The sequence below is a fragment of the Podarcis raffonei genome, chromosome 1 (assembly GCF_027172205.1).
Source record: "Podarcis raffonei isolate rPodRaf1 chromosome 1, rPodRaf1.pri, whole genome shotgun sequence".
NCBI lineage: Eukaryota > Metazoa > Chordata > Lepidosauria > Squamata > Lacertidae > Podarcis > Podarcis raffonei.
Genome location: NC_070602.1, coordinates 71702054 through 71717527, shown reverse-complemented (window position 1 = coordinate 71717527; position 15474 = coordinate 71702054). Strand labels below are relative to the sequence as shown.

The 15474-nt window shown below is 46.0% G+C and overlaps 1 protein-coding gene across 1 annotated transcript; it reads right to left on the bottom strand.

The window, feature by feature from the left end:
- Nucleotides 1-9924, bottom strand: LOC128412557 (natural cytotoxicity triggering receptor 3 ligand 1-like). The gene is made up of 4 exons (XM_053389798.1): nt 6483-9924; nt 3447-3797; nt 1350-1676; nt 1-125 (listed from the first exon to the last, which is right to left on the bottom strand). The coding sequence occupies exons 1-4, from the start codon at nt 6571-6573 to the stop codon at nt 1-3; spliced, it is 894 nt and encodes a 297-aa protein (XP_053245773.1). The 5' UTR covers nt 6574-9924.
- Between the last annotated feature and the right edge of the window lie 5550 nt (nt 9925-15474).

Sequence of the window (15474 nt, the reverse complement as noted above, 5' to 3'; positions counted from 1 at the left end):
TTAAGGGTGAGACTGAACGTGATCTGATCCTGCAGCTGTTTCTTGTACTGGTATGCTTCCTGGTGGTAAAGGCTGACTGCCTCCCGCAGGATGATTTTGAACATTTCCAACTGGTTGTGATGCAGCTGTAACACAAAATACGAAAAACAAAGGTTAGTTCTGTTGAACAATGACCTGATAATCCAAATCTCAGAAAGTGTGGTTTTACATATTATAGTAGACTCAAATTTTACATGGGGGTTACATTACAGGGGGTTATGCATAAAGCTGAAATCATATATAGTCAAAACGTCCCCAAAGGTTATTAGAGCATAACTCCACATATTTATGGTACTAGATATTTTTTTCCTTGCATAAAATCACCTTTCAGAGAACAAAGAAGGTCTGCAGTATTTGCTTGTTCATTTATGTGCAGTAAGATTTTATAGCTCCATTTTCAATGGTATTTTCAATTTCAATGGTATTTTCCATTTTCAATGGCTCTCTTTTATGAAAATGCATCTTTCCCCCCCCCCTCTCACATACAAAGACACACTTGCCCAAATTATTGGCCGAGGGAGCTGGCGTACAGCTTCCGGGTCATGTGACCAGCATGACTAAGCCGCTTCTGGTGAACCAGAGCAGAGCTCAGAAACGCCATTTACCTTCCCGCCAGAGCGGTGCCTATGTATCTACTTGCACGTTTGACGTGTTTTCAAACTGCTAGGTTGGCAGGAGCAAGGACCAAGAAACGGGAGTTCACACCGTCACGGGAATTCAAACCGCCAACCTTCTAATCAGCAAGTCTTAGGCTCTGTGGTTTAACCCACAGCACCACCCGCATCCCAGATAATTATATCACACATAATTTTATACAATTCTAACATGTCCCTTCCTCATATTTGCCTTTTTTAAAAAAAACTAAAAAGCCCCAAGTGCCATAACCTTTTCTCACTAAGGAGTTGTTCCATCCCTAATATCATTTTTGGTTGCCCTTTTTGTGCACCTTTCCCAGCTCCAATAATCTTTTTGAGATGCAGCAACTAGAACTGTGCACAGTATTCCCATAGATTTGTATAAAGGCGTTACAATATATTTTATCCCTTTCCTTGTGATGCCCTAGCATGGAAGTCCCAAAGACTAATGCATTTGTAAGTACAATATGAATCTTTGGAGAAAGAAGGCTACATTTCAGAACATAAGGCAAGATTAGTGGAAGGTGCTGAAGGGTCCATGGTGTGTGGGCAAATATCCCCTCCCCTTCTGGATCAAAAGCCCCTACACTCATGGAAGTACACCAGTTGGATGTGACCCACTATTATACACAAACACACACACACACAGGCAGAAAAGGTCAACAGAAGGAATACCTGTTACTATCAAAGTGGCATTGAAGGCCTGCCGTATGGAAAATGATTTGTGTCCCACAACACAACTATAGACATTTCCATTATCTTGTAAAGATGGTTGTAGCCCCAGTTTACTGGTTACATTGAAAGTGCCATCTCCATTTTTCACAGGTACCCCTGTGCAAATATCATCTGCAGGTACAACTTCGTTATTGCCGCGTTCAGATTTCTTCTCCCAATGAACCTCAATCAAAAGAGGATAGAATTTATTCACTGTGCATGACAGGGTCTTCTCCTTGCCGTCTTCTAGTTCAACTGTCCTGGGAGACAGCTTTACTGAAGGTTGAGCTGCATGGAGATAATCAAAAGTGTCATTGTTTCTGTTTTTACTGCATTTTTATACAGTTTTTCAGACAAAAGCTGCTTGAAAGTGAAGTGAAAGTCATAGTTCATACTCCTGATTTCTCAGAAGGACATGGTCTAAATTAAAAACCTGGGTTGAGGGTTGTTTAATTAGAAGGAGATGGCTGGGGCAAGAGGCACAGAAGAGAAGTCCTGAAGAAGGTGTTTTGTGGGTCAAGAGGAGCTGTGTGCTATGAGTGGGAAGCGGGGAAGCCTACTAAGAAGGCTGGTCAAGAGTCTTGGTGGTAATAGAAGTGAACAAGAAGGAACTTGGGGGAAAATAATGGTGGAGGCAGAGAGCTAAAGAAAGGAGTCCAGGAGAATACCAAAATTGGGCAAAACTAGAGTTACAAGAGACTCTGCACAACTGGATGGAAAAAGCAGAAAGGTAAATGACGGACCTGAAGGGACCTGGTTTATTTTTCCCCACCATTGATATGAAGGTATTTTTTTATTCCTCTGCTTTGTTATTTTTGTTGCTATTTATTTATCATTCTATTGTTTAAGTAGTTAAGCTGCCTTCATAGCATTTTGACACTGAAGGATACAGAACAAATTTTACAGGTATACATATATACATACATATATATAGGATTATTACAATTTAGAACCTAGACCCCGAGGAGATAATTATGTCAGTGGCAGCTTCTATTGTTAGTGTAGCTTTTGTGATCTGGCAATTCTAAAAGCGCAGTGAGGGCAAAGAAGCAATGGGAGTGGACTTAACTTTCAATGATTCATTTGAACTAACCAGCCAATTCTTTGGCTTCAAGTGTTTCAAATATATGTGATAATATCAGTCTGTCGAATAGAGCTCAGGTGTTGAGTGACAACACCAAAAGAAGGCTACTAAGACACAAGGAGGAGATAGTAGCATGCAGAAGTAAAACAACAACTACAGGGGGAAATCTAAGGAGGCACCCCCCCCCAAAAAAGAGCATGCTTAGTAGCCACAAAATACTGACAACCTGTTGGGGATGGGGAGCATGAAAAATTGGGGTGATGAAGAGAGAATGCAATGGGGTATCTTGGATACCACCTGAGTGGCTGGAGGCCTTAATGGGAGCACTCCACAATACAACATTTTATGGCAGGTCCCACTTGGTATATAAGAAATTGCTTAGCAAAACTTTTAATGAGTCAGCTATACCTCTCCATAACACAAAGTGACTTTTTTTTGAAGAGATACACTTCTTAAGAGCTGTCTGACATTAGAACAGACTCCCTCAGAAGGTAGCAGACACTCCTTCATTGGAAGTTTTAAAGCAAAGATTGGATAGCCATCTGCCATGTATGATCTAGTAGAGATTCCCTTGGGATCCCTTCCAGCTCTACAATTTTAGAGTTCTATGATTCCCAAGCAGGTGATTTATAGTTAAGAAATTTTGGTAGAAGTGTAACACTTTCCTTTCCTCTCACTGTACCAAACCACCCCTACAAGGTTCCAAACCTGCATCTCGGGGGGGGGGGGAGGCTGAAGCAGCTTGGAATGTATTTTGATGCCTGGGGGAAAGGATTAAGCATGCTTCTCCCACCCCCATAGTTCACTGTTCTAAATTACTGTCTTGCAAAGTGACTTTTCTCTAAAGATGGGTGATATCACATACATTTCCTTATATAATGCTTAGTTAGACCTCAAAGCTACTGGGAAATTCTGAAATGTACAAGTTCGTTCTCTGTAAGTTTTCTACAAACTTGTGCAACATAAATACTTACCAATTAGCTCTACAACAGTGGTTCCTTCATTTGAATCTGGGGTAACAGTCACAGAACATATGTATATTCCTTCTTCACTAATCTGTATTTGGGGGAGGGAAAGTGCAGCATTGCCTTTTATCAGTTCACTTTCATCCATTCTTGCACCGTTTCTATAAGATTGAGGCACTCCAGAAACAATGGTGTACACTATATTTTCCGCTTCCTTGGGAGAAGGCTTCCAATACCACTCAACAGCTATTTTTGCGATCTTTAGCTCTGGAGTGCTGTATTCAGAGATCTCACATGGTATCATCACATCTGTGTCCAAGACTGCCACCATCCGACTTTCCATTGTCACTTTCAGAGATTCTTCGTAAAGAAAAAAAATAGCATTATTGCAAATAGTCTTTTGACCTTTCTAACAGTAGAAGGCTATGATTCATCACTGCCCATATTAAATGTATGGGAAACAAAATAGCTTTTTGTTTCCTACTGAATGGTCGGTGATCCTTTTCTGTGGCACTTAATACCATTTTGACACCTTATTTTATACCTTATTTTGAAAGAGACCATAGTTACCTTTATTTTGATACCAAAATAGGCCCAATTGGTTAAAAAATAAGTGAAACAGGAGGTTTTTTTCTGACACAGAAATTGCATTAGCCTAAAAAGGTAAAGGACCCCGACAGTTAAGTCCATTTGCGAACGACTCTGGGGTTGTGGCGCTCATCTCGCTTTACTGGCCAAGGGAGCTGGCGTTTGTCCACAGGCACTTTTCCCAGGTCATGTAGCCAGCATGACTAAGCCGCTTCTGGCGAAACCAGAGCAGCGCACGGAAACACTGTTTATTTTCCCGCCGGAGCGGTACCTATTTATCTTCTTGCACTTTGACGTGCTTTTGAACTGCTAGGTTGGCAGGAGCTGGGACCAAGCAACGGGAGCTCACTCTGTCGCGGGGATTCGAACCACCAACCTTCTGATTGGCAAGCCCTGGCTCTGTGGTTTAGACCACAGCACCACCCGCCTAAATTGCGTGAAAATTTAAATTAAAAAAAAATTATCCTGCCCCCAATTTTAAACCAAAAAGTATTTTAAAAATAATTTGAGGTTATCTCATAGGTATCTACACATAACAACAAAAAAAAAAAAACCTGAAGAAAATATAAGTTGTGAGAACACATGGCACCAGGTGATTTGGTGTGGAATGACCCTTTTAGAAATATAGGGTTGGATTCAACTAACCTGATCCTCCAGTAGAAGCCAGCACCAGGGTTCCTGGTAGCAAAATGGGACCAAAAAAACAAAAACAAAAACCATAGTCTCCTATATTTCACCTGTGAACTTTGCTCTAATCTTTAACACTGGGGAATGGGCAGTCAATAATACTTTAGGATAGACAATGGCAAAATGTTGAGGATCCCTTTCTTTTTCTATATTTCATTTATGTTTGTGTAGCCTATATGGTTTTTAGCAATGAAAAGATCAAGCTGATGTCCTGTCACTAACTGTTATTAGGCTGTTGCTCTGGCTTGAGGGTTATTTTAATTTAGCGACTGGTTTTTTTCTTTCTCTTTCTCAACTTGAACTGTTTTTCTGGGATTCACAGTGCCATCTAGAGGCCAGAGAATTTCCTGTTGCTGAGTTAGGGCTTCTGGAAAGTCAACAGCATGCCAAAGGGCCAAATTTTAGCCAGGCATGAAGGCTTGTTCATTTTCACACAAATTGCCAAAACTCCTGATGGGGTTACACTCCCTCTGAAGGGAGGTGCTTCTGGATTCACTGCTGTCACCTGAGGCTCAGGTGGCCCCAGTGGCACAGAGTGCCTTCCGTCAGCTCCTGCTGCTGGCCCACCTGTGCCCCCTGTCTGGACAGGTAAAGCCCAACTTCTCTTGCCTATGCTCTAGTAACCTCTAGGTTAGATGACTGCAACATGTTATAAGTGGGAGTGCCTCTGAGGATGGTTCAGAAACTCCAGGTGGTGCTCACCAGAGCAAGACAGTTTGAGCATATTATACTTTGTGACATATCTTTAGGTGCCAGGCTATGGGCATAGCCAGGATTTGGGGGGGGGCAGGACTTTTGTTAGGGGGCAGAACCAACGCGATTGCTCAGTTAAGTATTTCTATTGTTTTACCCCCTCCTTGGCTACGTCCAAGCGCCAGGCAAAAACATTCCTCTTCTCCCACGCCTTTGGCTATTTGAACCATCTATATGACCTGTGAGGGGGTTATTGCTTTAGTTTGTTACTATGTTATGTATTTTTGTGTTTTTATATTGTAAGCCGCTCTGTGATCCTCGGATGAAGGGCAGTACAATATAAAAAATTAGTTAATAAATAATAATAATAATAATAATAATAATAACGTGCCCCCTGTGGATCCAGACGGTAACGCAGCTGGTTGGCGGATTTAACACTCCGCTCTCAGGGATTTCTCCTCAAGCGCTAGAAATTAGCACACCAAGGGGGAAACTCCGCTTGGAACCAGCTGGTGGTTTCTCCCGCTTCCCCAATGCAAGCTGAAGAGGCCGGGTGTCCAGTCTGGATTCCGTTAAGAGTTTCTCTCTCCTTCCACACGCGTTATGGCTCCAATCCGTGCCCCAGAAATACGCAGAGAAAACTCCCTAGTCTCCAAAGCACAACTGTATGTCGAGCCTAGTGGGCACCATTTCCGCGAGGAAGAGGCGCAAGGAGGAGCTGGGCTTTCCACGGAGGAGCAATTACAAAGCGCCCCCCTCCTCCTCCTCTGCTCCAAACAAGTGTCCCCCTTAGTCCGCCTTACTCTCGTTAGTTAGCGTCCACCTCGCCCCCTGTCACAAAACTCGCTTCTCCAAGAGAGGGGGAGCGGGTGGCCTGTGCTGCCCCACTCAGCTCCCCTACTAGCTCTCCCCTACATCCAGGAGTTTCCGCTTCTTTCCCCCGGGGCGAGAGCGACCTCCGCGCTCTCTCCCCCAAGCAGGAGCCGAACTCACGGCGCGAGTCGCCCTGCGGCTGCCGAGCGGCCTTTAGAGGAAGCAGCAGCTGCAGCAGCGAAGCCCCTCGCCCGCTCTGTTTACCTGCCGGCTGGAGGACGACGACGCCACAGAGGAACACCGAAAAGCCGTGCAGGAGGCACCTGCGGGCCGCCAACCCACCTCCCCAGTCCATGGGTCTCGCTGGTGAGGCGCGGTTTTCCTTCCACGCGAAGAACTCGCCAGGTTCCCACAATCGTCTTTCTCCTGTGAAAGGTTTCGCTTTCGCTTATGAGATTGCGAGCTTTGGTTGTATTTGGACCTGACGCAGATAGTGGACAGGCAGGGGGCAGCCGCGAAACTTAAAATCGCACGGAAGCTTCGCATGGTCAAAAAGTCAACTTCAACAGCTTGAGTAGTTAAACTGGGATAAATAAATAAATAAACTCCGACCAAGGAACAGCTCCTGTACGTAGCTGAGTACCAGGCAATAAACTTTCGAAGCTCGTATCCGTGGCGTCAAAAAAAATCCTCATTTCTCAGGCAGCTGAGGAGTGCTCACGAGTAAGCCGGGTTAAAATGCAGGAGGTAAACAGAAAACCAAACAGGCACAGCACCCCAGCAAATCTCACAAATGGTTGACAGCTCAACTTAAGCCTAATCTTGAGTTTAAGTAAAATCTCAACCCATAGCCCCCTACAGTCCTGAGTATTCAATTCATGCTCCAAGTCTCTCTTCCCCCCATATAGGCTTCTGGTTTATTGTCTCACATTGACAACAAATAAACTCTGTGTTTTTCTCCAATTGTTGGTTGCTTCAATACATTTTCTGTAGTAACCAACCAATAAATGTAATAAATATAATAATGAATGTTAAACATCCTTGTTTATGATCTACAGTGTTATTGTTTTTAATTCTGCCAAACATAACAATGCTGCCACAACAATCACTGGAAGAAGATGGTCATAGAGGACCCAAAGCAACTGACGATGAATTCAATTTAATTTATACCTCATGTATACAAAGTAAGGGTGAAACAACATTCTGCATACAAATATTGCACTGGAAATAACACAGATTTGTACAACTTTGTTATACTATGAATCTGTTGGGATGCCCAGAGCATCTTCTTTGCAGGTGGAAGGTCCCAGGCTCAACCCCAGCATCTCCAGGTAGGACTGAGGGAGACACTGCCTGCCAGTGTAGACAGTACAGAGCTACATGGGCAGTGGCTATGTGCCAAAGAACTCTTGCTGAAAAGTTTCAATGTGAGGCAGGGTGAAGGACAAGGAAACATAGTCTCCATGTCATAAACCAAAAAGGAATTTAAAAACAACCTTCATGAGACTTGGGCCACCATCCTAAATATTCCTTTTTAGAGAAATAAGTGGCACTAAAAACAAATGAACAATACTTTGAAGAAAATGCATTTAGGAATGAAGCACCAAACCATGGAAATTATGTCTTATACCAAATTTAGGACTAATTTCTTTTAGCCGGGGAGACAAGAATGATTAAACCTGGGAATTTCACGATGCAAACCATGCCGGGCATCACTGAGTTCTGATCTGAAAACTTTGCAGGATAGGAATTTTGCCTCTTACCAAGGCAAGTGACCAATCTTTGCCAAGCTCTCTGTCCCCATACAAAAACAGTAATCATGTCTACTCAGAAGTCAGTACTCAATTTAATGGGGCTTACCCCCAGGCAAGTGGTTAGCATTGCAACTTGGTAATACTTTTTGTGTCATAGTTTTTTTATACTTGGGGGTGGGGGAAAGTCCCAAGCATAAGATTTGTTTATAAAACAAACAATTGAACAGAAGCTGCAGATTCATTTTTAATGTTAGATTAATAATACTATAGGAACCTTATTTTAATTCTTCCAGATACATTGGTTGTGTCTGATATCATCTGCATTCAGCATGGTCATAGCCTCTTATAAGCATTATAAATTATGAAGTAGTTTGAATAGCCTGGCCCATACACAGCCATGACTGTGCCATATTTCCTTGTAGAACGTGGTTTGGCTCACAGCAGTGATAAACGGAACACCATAAATTCTGTATCCTGAACATTTTTAAAGCTTCTTGATTATAAAATGCAATAAGCTTTTGGAATCATACTGCAACCCAACTTTTTATTTTTGTCATGTGATTTTATTTATAATCTTAAAAGAGGGATGTATGCCACATAAAATTTAATGACAGAATGCTTTTTTGGTCTGTATATACTTGTCAGGCCACAAACAAAATACAGAAGATAACTTTCCAACAATTGTATTAGGTGAGCCTCAAGAAAGGATCACAACCTGTATTTAAGCAGCTGTCTAATGTACTGTTTCAAGTAAAACTGTAGAGAAATAGCCTTCCTCCGGGAACTTCTTTTGATTCTCATGTAGGGTCTCCTGTATGGGTAATATGAATTAAGTCATGGGTATCAGTCCAATAATCCTGTTCCATCGCACCTTGTATATAATCCAACTAGGAAGGCACTATGCATGGTTGCAGTTGCCTGTGCTGGCTCTTCTACTGGCCATCGTGGGCTGTGGAAAAAGAAGTCTAGGGCTACAGAAAGACAATTCAGCCTATAGATCAGAACTACATTGCCATATTCATTTCAGGACCATAAAAAGGAAAGAGTGGCTGACACCGAGCAGGAGTAGGAGATGACAAGAAGCAAGAAGGCAAAATTCAGTTAAGATAATGGAACTTGAAAAAAGGAAGCACAGGACGGGTTCACAGGCCACTCTGACCATGGGCTGGTTCCATGGAAAGGCTGCCCACCTGGCCTCTTTGACTCCAAGAAGCCACCTGTGTGTATGTGCTATCTGTTTTGAGATGTGCTCATATTATGACATTTGTGGTTTTATTAAAGGAGAATTTGGTGCATGGCAGTAGTCACACACTACCGGTTCATCAAGGGCAGGGAGAAAACCTGCACAGGTTTTTTCAAGTATCCACTACATGCTTAACAGTCTTATGCAAACTGTGCACCAAATTCTCCTTCCCTAACTTTTGTATAGGGAAGGCCTGCCTTTCATTTTATCTCTGCAAATATAAATAATTCTGTTATAGCAAAACAGCCAATTTCCTGGAAACAGAAATCATTACAGTTGTTCAATATTTTAATAGCCACCTCCTATTTCTGCCCCATCAGCACAACCATCAGAAAAAAATACTGTCCTAAACGAATGTAGTTTTCAGACCTCATTTTTAAATACTTTGTATCCAGTCTTAATGCCACTGTCATTCCATTTGCTTCAGTAGTCTTTGAATCAAAATTCAAGTAGGAATAACACAGGAATAAAGAATGCCTTTAGGAGTCATGTTCAAAGGATAAACTGGGTTTCAGCTGTAATGAACTGGATGCTTGTTTTTGAGCTAAAATGGTAAAGAACTCTTAAAGCCATGTTGCTCTTAGCCAAGTTCACAGAAAAACAAAGGGTTATGTGGAGAAACTTGAATGATTATTGAAGATGCTGGCTTCAGGCTTCCATGAAAATATCCACATCTAACCTGCATGCCTTTTAACGTTCAGGTAATCATACCCAGGACTCCCCTGAGTGAGTGCTTGAGGGCCCTGCTCTTACCATCTGGCCTGGGGCGGGGCCTGAAGCCTCATAAGGACTGCGTGCTGCTTGCTGCCTGCTGCCCAGGAGGACTCCCCTGAGTGAGTGCCTGAGGGCCCTGCTCCTTCTTGCCACTTACCATCTGGTCTGGGGCGGGGCCTGAAGCCTCATAAGGACTGCGTGCTGCTTGCTGCCTGCTGCCCAGGAGGACTCCCCTGAGTGAGTGCCTGAGGGCCCTGCTCCTTCCTGCCACTTACCATCTGGCCTGGGGCGGGGCCTGAAGCCTCACAAGGACTGCTGCTGCTTGCTGCCTGCTGCCCAGGAGGACTCCCCTGTGTGAGTGCCTGAGGGCCCTGCTCCTTCTTGCCACTTACCATCTGGCCTGGGGCGGGGCCTGAAGCCTCACAAGGACTGCTGCTGCTTGCTGCCTGCTGCCCAGGAGGACTCCCCTGTGTGAGTGCCTGAGGGCCCTGCTCCTTCTTGCCACTTACCATCTGGCCTGGGGCGGGGCCTGAAGCCTCACAAGGACTGCTGCTGCTTGCTGCCTGCTGCCCAGGAAGAGTCCCCTGTGTGAGTGCCTGAGGGCCCTGCTCTTGCCACTTACCATCTGGCCTGGGGTGGGGCCTGAAGCCTCACAAGGACTGCTTGCCGCTTGCTGCTTGCTGCTTGCTGCTTGCTGCTTGCTGCCCAGGAGGACTCCCCTGAGTGAGTGCCTGAGGGCCCTGCTCTTGCCACATACCATCTGGCCTGGGGCGGGGCCTGAAGCCTCACAAGGACTGCTTGCTGCTTGCTGCTGCGGCCCAGTAGGACTCCCCTGAATTAGTCCCTGAGGGCCCTGCTCTTGCCACTTACCACCTGGCCCAGGGCGGGGCCTGACAGGCCTCACTAGGACAGTTGTTACTGCCAGAGGGGCACAGAGTGTTTTTAAAATGTTTTTAAAAATTTTCTTTTGGATGTTTTGTATGTGGGGGGGTGGGGGTGGGATGGATGTTTCGTTGGGCTTGGGGAATTATTTTTTTATTTTGATGTTTTCGTAATTTTTACATTTTTTTGTTTGTTTGTATTGTTTTATTGGTTTTGTTTGTTTGTTTAAGGTGTTATTTTGTTCTTAGGGGGAGGGGTCAGGGCTGCCGGGGAGTGGGCCCCAGCCCACAAAATGGCTGGGGCATGTTCCACAGGGGGGGATGCACTGGGACAACCGATCTCAGTGATCACGGGTAGGAGGAGGAGTTACGCTAAGACTAGACCATGTCATTACAGAGGGGGCAGGTTTAGTCGTTGTCTGAGGACTATTCCTGCCTCCGGGTCTGGTCCTGACCGGATGGATACTAGAATCAGCAAGGGATACCCACATGACCTGAAGGTGCTGCTGTGCAATGCCAGGTCAATGATTCATAAGACCACTGCCATCCATGACTTGATCATGGATGGAGGACTTGACCTGGCATGTGTAACAGAGACTTGGTTGGATGAAGCAGATGGGCCTGTCCCTGCCGCTGCTTGTCCACCAGGTTTCTCTTACGCACAGCAACCCAGGTCATGTGGGCGGGGAGGTGTGTTTGCAGTGATTTTTAGGAAGTCATTAGTTTGCACCAGGCGTCCTATTGGGAAGACCCAGTTTTCCGAGTGCATGTTCTGGAAGTTGGGCAATAGGGGCAGTACAGGATTCCTTTTGGTGTACCGACCTCCCCGCTGCACCAAGGATTCCTTGCCCGAGCTGCTTCAGGTCGTGGCGGATGTTCTCCTGGAGACACCTAGCTTGGTCGTCCTAGGGGATTTTAACATCCATGCCGACACGACCTTACAAGGGGCCGCTCGGGACTTCGTGGAAAGCATGGCCTCCATGGGGCTGTCCCTGAATAAGTCTGGCCCAACCCATAGCCGCGGACATGCCTTGGACCTGGTGTTTACCTCTATGGATGTTGGTGATCTGACACTAAGTAAAAGCGAAACGAAAGAAGTGCCATGGTCAGATCACTTCCTGGTGCAACTGGACTTCTCTGCGACCCATCCCCTCTGCAGGGAGGTGGGACCAATTCGGATGGTCCGCCCCCGCCACTTAATGGATCCAAATGGTTTCCAGAGAGTGGTAGGGGATGCTTTATCCCATGTTGATGGCCTTTCAGCTGATTCCTTGGTGGCCCGCTGGAATGTGGAGTTAACCAGGGCTATTGACTGTTTGGCTCCGAAGCACCCTCTCCGATTGCATGGAGCCCGGACAGCCCCGTGGTTTTCCACGGATCTGAGGGCAATGAAGCCAACAGTGTGACGCGGCAGCTAAAAAAGCCAATGCAATTCTGGGCTGCATCAATAGGAGTATAGCATCTAGATCAAGGGAAGTAATAGTGCCACTGTATTCTGCTCTGGTCAGACCTCACCTGGAGTACTGTGTCCAGTTCTGGGCACCACAGTTCAAGAAGGACACTGACAAACTGGAACGTGTCCAGAGGAGGGCAACCAAAATGGTCAAAGGCCTGGAAACGATGCCTTATGAGGAACGGCTAAGGGAGCTGGGCATGTTTAGCCTGGAGAAGAGGAGGTTAAGGGGTGATATGATAGCCATGTTCAAATATATAAAAGGATGTCACATAGAGGAGGGAGAAAGGTTGTTTTCTGCTGCTCCAGAGAAGCGGACACGGAGCAATGGATCCAAACTACAAGAAAGAAGATTCCACCTAAACATTAGGAAGAACTTCCTGACAGTAAGAGCTGTTCAACAGTGGAATTTGCTGCCAAGGAGTGTGGTGGAGTCTCCTTCTTTGGAGGTCTTTAAGCAGAGGCTTGACAACCATATGTCAGGAGTGCTCTGATGGTGTTTCCTGCTTGGCAGGGGGTTGGACTCGATGGCCCTTGTGGTCTCTTCCAACTCTATGATTCTATGATTCTATGATTCTATGATTCTATGAAACAATCGTTGAGACGGCTAGAGCGCCGGTGGCGGACAACTCATTCCGAATCTGACCGGACACAGGTTAGAGCTCAGCGTCGAGCCTACCTAGTGGCGATAGCGACGGCGAAAAAGAATTTCTTCACCGCCTCTATTGCATCTGCAGAAAACAGCAGCAGGAGACTTTTTCAGGTAGTTCACAATTTAGCGGAACCACCTGCAACATCGGGGCCCAGTACGGGCCACATGTTCTCCTGCAATGATTTTGCAAAGTTTTTTGCAGATAAAATCGCTCAGATTCGGGAAGAAGTGGACTCCACCGTGGGAGCAGGGCCGGGGCGGGAGAGTGCTAGAGTTCTGTCTAGTCAAGTTGAGTGGGATCAATTCCAATCTGTTACCTCCAAGGATGTGGACAGGCTGCTTGGACGAGTGAAACCAACCACCTTTCTCCTGGATCCTTGCCCATCCTGGCTTATAAAAGCTAGCCGGGAAGGACTGGGCGATGGGCTTCGTGGGGTGGTGAATGCTTCCCTCCGTGAGGGAGCCTTCCCAGACCCACTGAAAGAGGCGGTTATTAAACCGCTTCTTAAAAAACCATCTTTAGATGCGGCCACGATGGCCAACTATCGCCCAGTCTCAAATTTTCCATTCTTGGGCAAGGTGATTGAGCGGGCGGTTGCCGAACAACTCCAGGCACGCCTGGAAGAAGCGGACCATTTGGATCCCTTCCAGTCGGGATTCAGGCCTCATCGTGGGACTGAAACTGCCTTGGTCGCACTGGCTGATGATCTCCGGCGGGCTAGGGACAAAGGTGAGAGCTGTTCCCTAGTTCTGCTGGATCTCTCAGCGGCGTTTGATACCATCGACCATAACATCCTTCTGGACCGTCTTGGGGGCTGGGAGCTGGGGGCACTGTCATACAGTGGTTCCGCTCCTTCCTCCTGGGCCGTGTTCAGAAAGTGGTGGTGGGGGATGAGTGTTCAGACCCCTGGGCTCTCACTGGTGGGGTGCCTCAGGGTTCTGTCCTCTCCCCCATGCTTTTCAACATTTACATGCAGCCGCTGGGAGAGATCATCAGGAGGTTTGGGCTGGGTGTTCATCAGTATGCGGATGATACCCAGCTCTACCTCTCTTTTAAATCAGAACCAGTGAAGGCGGTGAAGGTCCTGTGTGAGTGTCTGGAGGCGGTTGGAGGATGGATGGCGGCTAACAGATTGAGGTTGAATCCTGACATGACAGAAGTACTGTTTTTGGGGGACAGGAGGCGGGCAGGTGTGGAGGATTCCCTGGTCCTGAATGGGGTAACTGTGCCCCTGAAGGACCAGATGCGCAGCCTGGGAGTCATTTTGGACTCACACCTGTCCATGGAGGCACAGGTCAAATCTGTGTCCAGGGCAGCTGTTTACCAGCTCCATCTGGTACGTAGGCTGAGACCCTATCTGCCTGCGGACTGTCTCGCCAGAGTGGTGCATGCTCTGGTTATCTCCCGCTTGGACTACTGCAATGCACTCTACGTGGGGCTACCTTTGAAGGTGACTCGGAAACTACAACTAATCCAGAATGCGGCAGCTAGACTGGTGACTGGGGGCGGCTGCCGAGACCATATAACACCGGTCTTGAAAGACCTACATTGGCTCCCAGTACGTTTCCGAGCACAATTCAAAGTGTTGGTGCTGACCTTTAAAGCCCTAAACGGCCTCGGTCCAGTATACCTGAAGGAGCGTCTCCACCCCCATCATTCTGCCCGGACGCTGAGGTCCAGCGCCGAGGGCCTTCTGGCGATTCCCTCATTGCGAGAAGCAAAGCTACAGGGAACCAGGCAGAGGGCCTTCTCGGTAGTGGCGCCCGCCCTGTGAAACGCCCTTCCAGCAGATGTCAAAGCGATAAACAACTACCTGACATTCAGAAGACATCTTAAGGCAGCCCTGTTCAGGGAAGTTTTTAACGTGTGATATTTTACTGTATTTTTGGTTTCTATGGAAGCCGCCCAGAGTGGCTGGGGAGGCCCAGCCAGATGGGCGGGGTATAAATAATAAATTATTATTATTATTATTATTATTATTATTATTATTATTATTAATTTTAGCTTAAACTCAGAATGCAGCTTCTGAGAACTGCTGTTTGTAACATACTGATGATTTTCAAAGGAGTCGTTTACAGCAGGAGCCAAGCTGTTTTGTCCAGGAAAAGACAATGAGAGGTCTTTGCTCATTCTGCAAATATACTTTATCATCAAAAGAGCTTGCTTTCATAGCTCATAAAGGGATAAATGCAACTGGCATATTATGAAAGGAAGTAGGACAAAAGTATCTTCTTCATAGCTGACTTGCAGGGGATGTAGCCAGCTGACACACTGCATTCGGTTTGCAACAATAAGGATGGCTAAATCAATACATTTCAAATTCACTATTTCTGTTGAAGGCTTCTTATACTGGCATTCCTAGGCATATTCACTATTGCCTATTACTCCCTGCTGCAATTAGAGACTTCCTTTTTTATGTGCAGAACTTATTGAAATCAGATCACAGGTGGTTTCTATTCATTTGGTCTCAAAGACCAAAGAGATTGGGGCAGGGGAACCCACCCTCATTCACTACACCATCCTAAATTCCTGCTTTCCATTGTTGGCACTTTTAGGAA

What these genes read in the sequence shown, in the direction of transcription:
- LOC128412557 (XM_053389798.1), bottom strand. Translation starts at nt 6,573, where the DNA reads ATGGACTGGGGAGGTGGGTTGGCGGCCCGCAGGTGCCTCCTGCACGGC. An exon ending in CGTCGTCCTCCAGCCGGCAG is followed by an intron (nt 3,798 to 6,482) that starts GTAAACAGAGCG and finishes TTCTTTACGAAG; the next exon opens with AATCTCTGAAAGTGACAATG. An exon ending in TGCCACTTTGATAGTAACAG is followed by an intron (nt 126 to 1,349) that starts GTATTCCTTCTG and finishes TTTGTGTTACAG; the next exon opens with CTGCATCACAACCAGTTGGA.